The sequence below is a fragment of the Nicotiana tabacum genome, chromosome 21 (assembly GCF_000715075.1).
Source record: "Nicotiana tabacum cultivar K326 chromosome 21, ASM71507v2, whole genome shotgun sequence".
NCBI lineage: Eukaryota > Viridiplantae > Streptophyta > Magnoliopsida > Solanales > Solanaceae > Nicotiana > Nicotiana tabacum.
The window spans coordinates 89,072,822-89,085,524 of NC_134100.1; the positions used below are offsets into that span (position 1 = coordinate 89,072,822).

A 12,703-nucleotide genomic window follows, 5' to 3' on the forward strand; every position below is an offset into this window, starting at 1 on the left:
AAATGTAAGTTGTCAAATCTAGAAAAAAGGCGGAGTCACGATTTGAACTTTATGAGTTTTTAATTTTATAATAGCAATATCAGATTTTAGTAACTGAGTTATGAATCTAATTTTTATAAATATTTAATAAATTTCTTAATATATAGACAGGGTTTGAGCTAAAACTAATAGATTCGGCCAAACCCGTAGGTCGGCTTCTAGCTCCACTCCTAATCTGGAATAGTGTTGTACATTTGGGGAAATTTCCAAGAAACATCTTCAAACAATGACCTTTCAAAAGAACCTCTACATCTCATTCTTTTTTAACTTCAGATTTATCTCTTTCCTCTTTGTGCAATGGTCATACTTCCTTTTTAAAAATAGATTTAGGGTGGAATAGAGTGAATTTTTTGCTCATTAAAATTTTTAATCCTGTAACTATAGAGTATCATTTTATTGACTAGTAATTTGTTTCCAACTTTAGCAATGGACAAGCTCCTCATAGGAGTGCTTCCCTTTTAATAGTTGATACTCAACATAAATTCGAATTAGTTTGAATAATGAGTTCCAGATACCATATGGAAAATATGTACGATAACAATAACAACAAATTCAATGTAATCTCATAAAGTTAGGTATGAGGAAGGTATTGTATACGCAAATCTTATTCTTTCTTTGTAAATGTAGAAAGATTGTTTCCGATAGACCTTTGCCTCAAGAAAAGATAAAAAAGAGGCAGTAACAATAACAAAGATAAGATAAGAAAATCGGAGGGAAGAAAAATAACATATGGTAATAGATTTTCTTGCTAATTCCGTAGTTTACTAGCAGTACTTCGTTCATATTCTCGTTTGCTGTCTTGGACTTAGTTTTCTAAATATATTGTCTTGTTATTACTTGTTATCAGTACCTCTTTCATATTCTCTGTTGCTATCTTCGATTTAGTTCTCTAATTATTTGTCTTGCTATCAAGGCTTCTTTCACCTTCGTTAGCCGAGGGTCTATCGGAAACAGTCTCTCTACCCTTCCAGGGTAAGGGTAAGTTTGCGTACATCCTACCCTCCCCATACCTCACTTGTGAGATTATACTGGGTGGTTGTTATTGTTGTTGTTGTGTAATAGATTTTTGCGAATAAGAAAATATAAGACCAATAATACTACTACTACTTGCATGAAAAATGACACGCCCGACTACTTACTAACCTTCTTCGCTAACAAATGGATAACATGTATTTATTTTAATTTTCATTGTTATAAAATGGTGTTTCCTTCCTTTTAGGCTACTTCCACCATGCTTCTGTTTCGGACTCCTTACTTGACCTTCTCAGTTTTAAATAATTTTCTTATCTCCACGCTTAACTACGTGGAAGTTTTTAATTGTATGGCATTCATCAGCTATTACTCAGCATTATCCAATAATTATTTCAATAGAAAATAGCGATAACAAATTTATATCTTTAAATTTGGAAGAAATCCACTAGTAACTACTTCTCTAGATAGTCCATTTCAATTGCTTTATTAGCTATAAATTGGAATGCAACTTGAATAGTTCAATACACATAATTTTCATAACTTCTGTTTATAAGAGCTTTTAGTTTGAGATTTATCTTTTAATTATCTGATGTATAACCATGTAATCATTTTTCACTTTCTGAGTGTCAAACTAAATTGAACTACAAATTTTTATAAATCCATCCTTTTACCATTTTAATACGACCGAAACTGCAAATTATTGTACTTTCAATGTAAGTTTTGAATATTAAAAATTATAATTTAAGATGTAAATTATTTTTTTTAGATTTAGTTCCGAAAATTGATCAAACTACTTGGTAAAGAGAGCAGTTTTCTTGCTAGTTCAAAAAACTGGCATATAGAAAACGAAAGTTGAGTTTAACATTTGAAGACAGAGGATTTCTGGGGATTGTAAAGGAAATTATGATACTCATCCTTTCTTGATATTATAATCTGATTGGAAGAAAATGACATTATGTTACAAAAAAGATAAATAGCATTTTTTCTTTATATTTAATATATATTTTGTTTGTGGGAATGGGACACAATATAAAATAACCAGATTTGTCTTATATCTGAAAATCTTGCGATAAATGTAGCTTCCAAGAAAAAGGTAAAGGAAGAAAAGTTGTTGAAAGAATAATAATTTATAGACAATGATCCAGCTCACATATGGCCAAATGGTAAATGTGGCCAAAAACAGAAATCATGCATATTTTTCTGTTTTTATATAAATATATTTTTTTACATGTACAGACTGCCAAAAAGTTCAAAATTAGAATAACAATTTTGAGGATTTTTTTAAGTAAATACAATGAAAATAGAAAATAATTCGTATGGGATGTAGTAAAAAGACCAGCCTTTTGATTCTTCAAGTAATATATGCAACAACTTGCAAGAAAATTTGAAACATAAATAAAACTTAGCAATGGGCTAAAAGTGGGAAATGAAAGGTAATGGAGAAACCAATATAGCTTTAAAACTGTTGAAAATAATGGTGAGAATACCAGAAAATAAGAAATTTCTAATTTCAACTTTGGTCATAATCTTGGTCACTTACTCCTAAGAAAAACATTGCTCTCTACTGACTTAATAATAGCCAAACTAATGTTACCACAAAGATGTTAAAACACCAACAAGGGTTGGGGAGGTCTCGGGTTCGAGCCCTGGGTATGAAGCCACCTTTGTTAGGGAGCATTTTACCCCCAATGTGGGACTTACCGACGCGAACTTGAATTTAGTTGGGGCCCAATGCAAGTACCGCACACCGGGTGGGAAACCAGAAAAGAAAAAACAAAGATGCTAAGACATTACCTTTATGGAACTAAGATTCTGTACAGTAACAAAGGAGCTGTTCTTTACATTGGATCTGTGGATTTGAATACATTAAAGGACTTCTTTATGTATGTATAATGCAGGAATATGTATTCAGAAAAAGAAAAAAAAATGGCAATGGTAGTTAACTGAACTGAGGAGCAGTGGGAGAAATTGGCCCTGGAAAATGGATATGGAACCATTTCAAATGTCATAATCTATGTCTGTCGCGTTTTGAGAATCAGAACGTCTGATCAGATGTCCTTGCTCGTCATATAGATCGAGGTTCTCACAAGGGGCGGGGAAGATTGTACCTATAACACGACCTTGAACGAAAGCACACTGGAATACATGCTTCTTCTTGTACGAGAGCCCAACTGACATATCTCTGAAAGTAACGTTCTTCACCGGGATTTCTTTACTCCCGTGGATTTGAACAGGTACGCGCACTCCCTCGCCATGGATTGATGTGTAGCTTATGTCCTTCAGTACAGGGACAGCTTTGGGGTCGAACCTCTCGTCTGGATGCTCGTTGTAATCTGTTTTGATGACGATTCCCACCCTAACATTCTCAAATGTCAAGTTCCTGTACGTTATATCTCGAACGTATCCTCCTCTTCCAGGCGCTGTTTTGATGCGTACAGCACGTCTCGAGTTCCAGATAAGGACATTTTCCACAGTTACATTTGACACTCCACCGGACATCTCACTTCCTATTGATACACCAGCGCTGCCATGTCATTCAGCCAGGGTTAGTTCAGCGGCGGAGCCAGAATTTTCATTAAAGGGTGTCAAAATATAAAGAAGTAAACCCACAAAGAAGCCAAAGGAAGTCAATATATAGAGCCCGTTTGGATTAGCTGGAAAAAAGTAGTTTTTTAAGTGTTGGAGCTTGTTTTATAAATAAGCACTTACATGTTTGGCTAAAAGTGGGTTGACAAGAGTGGGTTGCTCTAGTGGTAAGCACCCTCCACTTCCAACCAAGAGGTTGTGAGTTCGAGTCACCCCAAGAGCAAGGTGGGGAGTTCTTGGAGGGAGGGAGCCGAGGGTCTATCGGAAACAGCCTCTCTACCCCAGGGTAGGGATAAGGTCTGTGTACACACTACCCTCCCCAAACCCCACTAGTGGGATTATACTGGGTTGTTGTTGTTGATGATGTTTGGCTAAAAGTATTGAAGCTTAAAAAAAGTTGTTGAAGTGTTTGGTAAACAAGTGCTGATAAGCACTTTTTCTGTTAAAATGACAGAAATATCTTTAAAGCTGTTAACATTACAAATGAGCTGATTACTGCAATATATTTAATTTTGAATAAATCCATTGTAATATGTTCTAAGCTGATCTTTTAACACTACTAGATTACAACAAGAGAGAAGTAAACAGATTTTCCTCTAGATATTCCAAATATATTGGGATATTTTGAATTTGTACCTATTCACCTAGCAAATCCCTCTTGACGTACATATGCTAAATGAATCTGACGTAAACAAATAGAAATCGAAGATTAACAAAGGGTCCTAACGAGGGTCATGAGACTCATACAGAAAAATTAAATTATTAGTTGTGAATAATTTAATTGGGGAAGGTTATGGAAGAAGAGGAAGAAGAAAGGAGTGGCTGCAAGAATGGAGAAAAGAGGAGAAATCGTATGCTTTAGGGTTTTTTCCCGAGGGGTAATTTCGGAAATAAGAAAAATTATAAGGGATAAGAAAGTAAAATATTTGGTCAAAACAAAACACTCTTTTAAGCCAATTTTGAAAAAAGTTGGGGTTAACCAACTTGTTGCTTTTGGCTTTTTTTAAGCAGTTTTTAACTTTTTGTAAGCTATTCTTTTTTTTGTTGCCAAACACTTCCAAAAGTTAAAAAGTGCTTTTAAGCCAATCCAAACGGGCTCATAGTATATATATATATATATATATATATATATATATATATATAAGAATTTTTTACCTAGCTATACAATGTAATTTCTCGGCAAAGGGGTGTCAATTGACACCCTTGAATACAAGTGGTTCCGGCACTCGGTTCGTCCCTAGTTTAATATATAAGGCATAGCATGTCACATACGGGTGTTAAACTAAACTAGTTTCTATTGTGAATTGCTGCTAGATCTTTTATTTAAATGGTATCAATCAGTCAATCAATCCATCAACTAAACTTCAGTCTAAAATTAGTTGTGGGGCTCTACTAAATTGTCATTAATAAAAAGAGTCGTGCCTCTTCAAACCATCAAGACATCAAGTGACTGACCCGCAGGTCAACTGTCAATACTCAATGAACATTTGCCCCAAATCATGATTCAGATGCAAGAAAATATAGATTTAACTTCTCACGCAAATATAATACAGCCAGAAATGCAACTGTTGTCAGAAACGACCAATCCGTGAAAAGAAATGTAAGTGCATATGCCTAGATGGAGAACTCACCTGACATTGGAACGAATAATAAGGTTTCGGATGAGTATATTCTTAGAAGGCCGTCCATAAGTAATTCCATACTGATCCCATCCACTCTTTATTGCAATGCCGTCATCACCAACACTGATGTAACAGTTCTCTATCAACACATCTTCACAAGAATCTGTTCACTCCATTAAAACACAACAAGAGCTTATTTGAGTTTAATCTTAATGTCTCTTGAAGCTAATCTTGCAATGCATATATATATATATATATATATATATATATATATATATATATATATATATATATATATATTTCCTTCCATATTGATTTGATTAAAGAACCAGAGTCTATGAAACGAAAAGTGAGCTCAGTCTAAAATGTCATTGTTCTCACAGATGACTTAACCAGATCAAGAAAAAGAAGAAAACTGTTAGATTCAATTTTTTTAGAAATTCCTCAATGTAAGGCTACTAGCTCAAGATATAGAAAAATTGAACCTATCAAAGACTCGCCTGGATCTATGCCATCAGTATTTGGAGCCCCAGCAATGGGTGCAAGGATTGTAACGTTCCTGATTGTTACATTCTTGCAGTCGTATGGATGGAGCGTCCAAAAGGGAGAGTCTTGTAAAGTTATATTTGAGATTATTATGTCAGTAGACCACATGATCTGCACGAGCGGTCCTCTGGTATGGTTAAGAAGCTTCTGCCGGAATTTCTTCCACCATGCTTGACCCTGCCCATTAATGGTACCATTATGCCCTGTTAACGCGAACAACATATGTATAATCAGATCAGCGGCTATTCCTTTATACTTACACAAACATTCAGGATACTTCAATCTAGAAAATCTGCTTAAGTTATTTTGAACACGTAGTAGGTACAAACTGCCTTTATATCATTACTAGACCTTTTAGGAACATGTAGCACATCTGATAAAGAATATCGATGAATGTGTGAAGGAAGAATTAATTAAGCAACTAAAAATGTGGTTAAGTTTTGTCTGCCAAATATCTCTGATATTTTTAGGGAGATGGAATTAATAAGAAAATAGCACTTTATATTTTCATGGCACCAAGAAAATTTTGGATTGTCACTTTCTCCCCAAGTTCCCATCATTAAAGAGACAATAGTTCCCAAATACAATTAAAAAATAATATTATATATCTTTAGCAGTGGATATGGAGCATCTGTTGACTAAGCACCAGTATTGACGGCCGCCGGAGAAAAACCATGACTATAAAATCATACATGGACTTGTTACATGAACGATCTCAATGATTTGTATCACTTAACCAACAGAAAATACGACCGAGAAAAGCAGATAAATCCAATCTACAGAAAACAATGACAGTGATAGCAACACGTAATCAAAGGATAAGAATATAAGATAGTTCTAAGCATTTAAAAACAAGGGCTTTAAATTTTAAAATACTTGCTGTTTCAGTGAAGCTCAGGGTGGAAGTCAGGGTCAAAAGGCTGACCTGTGATTACTACATCTTTGAGATTTTGGCCATGGATTAAACTTCCATAACGTGGTCCACGATGCTCTCTTCCGTATCCATATGAAGGTAATGGAGGCATGAGAGGCCAGTACTTCTCGTCCTGTGTTCATATATACAAATAGAGTTACATAAATAAAATAGCTTCTGTTAATTCTCTAATAAAACGACAAAAAAGGTTTCAATTAGAAGAGGTATACTCATGGTTTAGATGAGAGGTTATCAAGTTATTTTCCATGAGTTGGCTGAAAAATACCAATGTAATGACAAAATTGTCATTTCACCTTCCTTTTGGAAATTATAACTAGCAGCCCAAACTGAGTTTTGTAGGCAAAACTGTTTCCACACAAAAAAGTACACAACACTGTTCAGAACTTAAAGTAAATGGATATTTCTTAACTAGTGCGCCCAACCAATTTTTTTTGGGTAAAGAATTCTTATTTTGTACACAACGTTTCCACAACAATCTGGACTATTCTAATGCACCTCCATATCATGACTGGCACACACACACATACTCAACAATCCAATCAGAAAACTGTTTGGTTTGGGTTTTAACAATGTGTGTTTGGTTGTGGTTGTGGAAGAATTAGATTAGTGTGCACTAGAAGGAATGTTTCGAAAAACAGTCCTTTGTTTCCAGAAAACAAAACAGCCGTTTTCCATTTGGCTTGTCCCCTGAAATGATTTGCACTTGAAACCACTTACATTTGCATGAATTTGTTACGGTCAACATACTTAAAAGATGATGAATTAACTACAGAGTTCTGCAAGCATCATGCGGCTTTATATCAGCATAACAACCTTAGGAGAGTATTCTCAAGGTTCTCACTCCTAGTAGACTGTAGACTGCATGCTACACCAGATGTTCAGAGCAAATACAAACCAATGTTTTGTTCCATCTGAATAATAAGAAAGGGTGCATGATATAACAGCCGGACATTCAGATATTTAATGTATAACAACCTCCAGGTTACGAGTAAGGCTTCAGAAGATCGTAAAACCATGCTGAAAAAATTTGGGAAAGGAAGATAGCTAGGCTCTATTCTCGGAGAACCGTATGATAGATGAAGATGTAACACAGAATTAAAATAGGATGGTCGAAGTGGACGAGTGCTAAGGGAATGTAATGCAATAGGAGGATGCCGAGAAAAGTGAAGCAAGTTCTATAGAACAATCGTGAAACTAAAATTGTTATATGAGAATAAATATTGGGTCTCTAAGGTGAAAAGTATCCACAAGATGAGCGTTGCAAAAATGATGTTAAGATGGATGTATGCTCATACAAGGTTAGACAACATAAAAGATGATCACATCTGACAGAAGGTGCACTTAGCATTAAGATAAGATCGCTTGAGATGTTACGGTCATGTTCATCCAAATACACCAGTCTGTAAGTGTGATACCATAATGATTGAGGTATTAATAAGGGACAAGATAAACCGAAAACTATAAGGAAGTTATCTTAAAACCCTACAAGCTCTCAGAATCTATGCAAATTTAGAGAAAAATAGGACACATTTGAAGCAAAAGATCCATATAGGCCCATTTACTAGTTGGGATTAAGGCTTAGTCGTGATGCTATTCTTACATGGGAATAGGGTAGCTAAGAGTCATTTTAGTATGTTTCGAAATTTGTATGGTTGAAGAAAATGTAGAGAACCTCAGAACCTGTGAAATGTTGAAATGAAACGGGTCCAAGTAGAGCAACATGAATAGTGAGGGTTCATATGTCAATGCCACTTACTTACTTTGCATTGAGGAGTAGTAGTTGTTGACTTGTTGTAGTTTACATTCTCATCGCCAATTGACAAAGGTGCAAAGTAATTGCATGATCATATGCAATTGTATATAGAAGCTACATCATAAAAACTCCGTAGCATCGGCATTGAAAGAGAATAAGCAGCTAGTAATTCAGCGAATTAAATGACTATTAAAAGAGGTGAATATAACTAAAAATCAAAGAAAAAGACTGTAGGTCCATGTCGACAACAACCATAAAGAATGCAGATGAAATGTTAGGAATAAGGTCGAAACATAGTTAGGAAAGAAGTTAACAATCACAAGTGAGGCACTATTTGCAAACAACTTTTCATGCTACAGATCTCTAGTCCAAAATTGACTTCTTTTATGTTATGCTTCCCGAGGGATTTAGGAAACTCATCTAATTTGAATCCTAGCAGCTATGAGACTCTTAATTTATCTTTGTAGGTATGAGTAGTTTGCGACTTAGGCGTATTAATTGATTGAGGTGTTACCAACTTTGTATTAAATACCTTTAGTTAGTACAAAAATTTCCTTTGGTGTTCAAAATCAATAAATAAAATTCAATATGGAATTTGGACAGTGATTAGGGGATTTCTTAGAAATATAGGTGTTTGCAGCTTTGTACTTAACAACATTTTATTAGGAAAAATCTTTCTTTGCATTTAATATTTAATCATTGAACTTCAAGATTTATTCAAGTTAGCCTCCTAATGTAAGGTTTTACCTTGTGAAACTAAGTTTCGAGCTAGATTAAAGCAATTTTTCTTCCTTCACTCTCCCGCTTATACCCCATAATACAACCAGAAACTGTGTGTTTGCAAAGGTGATACTTAGAACAAAAACATTTAATAGTTCATATGCCTATCCACAAGCATCAATGGACGCCAAAAATTGAGGGACAGATTGGATCAAAAGCTGAAGACTGTCGAAAAGAAACCAAAAGGAAAAGGCCAGTCCTCAACAAAGAGGAAAGAAATTAATGAGCAAATCAAGAAAGGTGCTAAACAACTTAAGATGTATTGAAGGCAAAGTTGAGAACAAAATAATTCTACCCAAATTAGAAGTCTATAGAGAAAGATTGGATTGCATCATCAACCTAAGAAGTATATATCAGTAAGGGCGAAATCAGAAACTTAGAATTTCTATGGAAGCAGTAGATGAATGTTGCGAGGTGGATCATGACAGAAAAATCAGTGCATGATCAATCCGGAATACTACAAATGGAATTCTCATCCGCCATCATCACAAGAAACTGCACTAATCCTACCTCTAACACAAATTATGAGATGCATCAGCTACAAACAATTGATACATACAACATCACCTTTCACTTCTCATCAATCCAATAACTCAAATCACCTAAAGCTAGCTCGACTATCAGTATAAACCAACCCCCCCCCCCCCCAAAACCTCCATCAATAAATAATAAGGCTTCCATAAGTAAACACTAAGCAATAAGCACAATATGGATATCACAGGTCTAAGCAAAGCCAATCAAAAAGGAAACGATATACAATTAACAGGAAAGGGAACAATGAGGTGAACAATCAAAACATCAAGAAAGTAATTTTCTGAGTTCATCGAGCAAGATTAAACAATTTTTTATGACATAAATTCGTTTGGCGCCAACTCTTAGAGCCAACAGTAACCTTCGAAACTCGGTGATTATTCCCCCCCCTACCCTTCTCCATTTAAATACCATGCTTAGTTGGCAAGATTAAAACTTCAAATGCTGCACAGATTAAGAAAACTGTTAAAACTTACATCAACACCAAATATAAAAACACCTTCAGCAAGGAAGAGAGATATATGCAAAAATATTTAGGTCACCTAAAAAGTAATTGCGGGCAACTCTAATTACATTGATTTAAACTGTCAATGTATATAACTTAAACAAAAGAAACTTTTGAGCTCATTGTGCAAGATTAGAACTTCTAACACTAATAGATTAACAGAACTGTAAAAAACTTACATCAATACCCAATATAACAGCACCTTCAGCAAGGAATAGAGTCATATGGCTAGTAAGATTAAACGGAGCCGTTAGCCAATAACCAGGTGGCACATTAAGCTGCCCTCCACCTTTTCTAGAAATTGCTAATACTGCCTTCTCAAACGCTGCCGTATTTACAGTAACGCCATCACCAACCCCACCAAAGTCCGTCAAGTTAAACACCACATGCCGGAGCTTCGGAAGCTGCCTCGCCGGAAAAACCCGCCGGAAAATCAAGATTCCGGTAGTAGTAGAATCCATCTGCCACCAGAAAAGGGTTACTAAAAAGGCGATCCATAGCGCAGTGATAATGGCTTTGTGGGTTATGAAAACTGCCGGTAACCATCGACGCGGGTGGTGAAATTGTGTACATCGCCACCAAAATGGTGTCGTTACCGTCTCCACCATGTCCAAAAAACCAGACCCAGTTCTATGTTGGGATCTCAATATTGTTTCATTAAAGAATAATGTGCTAAGTGAAATATTAAAGGGGTTCAAGAATGGGGAAGGTGAAGTGTAGTGGTCAGGATCAGTGGGATGGTTGGGTACTTGGGTAGGGTAGATGGGGATAGGTATAGTGGAATGAGTACATTCAAAGGAAGAAGAAAGATGCAGAAATCATAGTTTTGAAATTTTGATGGTTAATTAGTTTGATTAAGAGGGTGTTTACCCAAACAAAGGTTTTGCGTTGAACGTGGTGTCACGAGCCTGATCCATTTGGGATTTTGCTTTATCTTTTCAATATGATTTTCGTAAATAAATCTACAAACAATGATTGAAGTTAATTTAAGGATTTTATAATTCCAAAAACTAATAAATAATTTTATATAACCAATACAGGTTCGAGCCATAAATATGGAATCGCCTTTGTTAGAAAGCATTGTACCCCAAATTTGAGATTTTTCGATGCGAATCAAATACTCGGGTCCCAATGCAGTTATCGGACACCCATGAGTATGAAGTCATCTTTGTTAGGGAACGCTTTACCCTTAATGTAGGACTTTCCGATACGAATTCGGATTTAATCGAGTCCCAATGCACGTACCGACACCCATGAGTATGAAATCGTCTTTGTTAGAAAGCATTTTACCCTCAACATAGGACTTTCCGGTGACCAAATATCGGATGGGAAACCAAAAAAATTATATAACTCCCGTAATAAGTTAAACTTGATTATCTTTATCTAATAAGCAAAACAATCAACTTGCTACAGCTAGTTAAATTACTTTGATACGGGAAAAAATATTTGCAATGTAGTGTATATTATATGTTAAATAGGAGTAACTAAATAAGAGAAAACTAAAATTGTTATTACAAGAAAATTATGATTACAAGTCAAAATCTTAATTACTCCATTAGACTACAATAATAGTTTCGTTAAAGAAAATGAGTGAAGTGTGATATTATCACTTTTAGCCGAACATACATAATGTATATATACAAAAAATATATAAATTTTATATATTTTTTCGGCTATTATTTTTACAGCGGCTATACTGTGTCATTTTTTCATATGCATTTGTCAATCATAGCAAAATAGACAATACAATACCATCACTCAATATGGTGTGAATTTTTTGTCAACAAACTGTTCTTAGCAATTTCGTAGTTAAAGAAACTTTATTAAAATGACAAAATAAATTATACTTATAAATAGTAGGCACCCTGAATGACTGAGTCTACATCATTGTGCAAATTTTGCTTTCTATAAATGAAAGAGTCAAATATATGTAAATAATCAATTTAACTACCAAATAACGTTACCTTAAAGGCTTAATTAAGTGGACTCTTCAAAAAATTTCTCCACCTTATAAATTGACTTGTCCGTAAATATTACCTCTTATAGTCTTTGAAGTTTGAAGTGATGTGCTTGAAGAAAGAAGGATTCTTATCGAGGATTGTAGTGAGATAAATATGATCTCTCTATCTTAATTTCGAGGTCACGGGTTCGAGCTCGAAAATTGGCAGAAGGATTCTTATAGAGGATTATGGCAGGATGAATATGATCCATCTATCTTAGTTAGAGGTCACGAGTTCGAGCTCTAGATATAGCAAAAGAATTTCTATCGAGAACTGTGGTGGGATGAATATGATTCATCTATCTTAATCAGAGGTCACAGGTTAGAGAATAGCAGAAGAATTCCTATCGGAGATTGTGGTGGGATAAATATGATCATTTTATCTTAATTAGAGGTCACGTGGTCGAGCTATAGGAATAGCAAAACTAACAGAAGA

General features: G+C 35.0%; 1 protein-coding gene across 1 annotated transcript; it reads right to left on the reverse strand.

Moving 5' to 3' along the window:
• Positions 1-2,778: 2,778 nt before the first annotated feature.
• LOC107785375 (putative polygalacturonase) lies at positions 2,779-11,141 on the reverse strand. Its single transcript, XM_075242006.1, has 5 exons — positions 10,448-11,141; positions 6,691-6,811; positions 5,720-5,968; positions 5,229-5,382; positions 2,779-3,535 (listed from the first exon to the last, which is right to left on the reverse strand). Exons 1-5 carry the CDS (start codon positions 10,874-10,876, stop codon positions 3,010-3,012), a joined length of 1,479 nt encoding a protein of 492 aa, XP_075098107.1. The 5' UTR covers positions 10,877-11,141; the 3' UTR covers positions 2,779-3,009.
• Between the last annotated feature and the right edge of the window lie 1,562 nt (positions 11,142-12,703).

What these genes read in the sequence shown, in the direction of transcription:
- LOC107785375 (XM_075242006.1), bottom strand. Translation starts at nt 10,876, where the DNA reads ATGGTGGAGACGGTAACGACACCATTTTGGTGGCGATGTACACAATTT. An exon ending in CAAAGATGTAGTAATCACAG is followed by an intron (nt 5,969 to 6,690) that starts GTCAGCCTTTTG and finishes TCGCGTTAACAG; the next exon opens with GGCATAATGGTACCATTAAT. An exon ending in TACTGATGGCATAGATCCAG is followed by an intron (nt 5,383 to 5,719) that starts GCGAGTCTTTGA and finishes TGGAGTGAACAG; the next exon opens with ATTCTTGTGAAGATGTGTTG.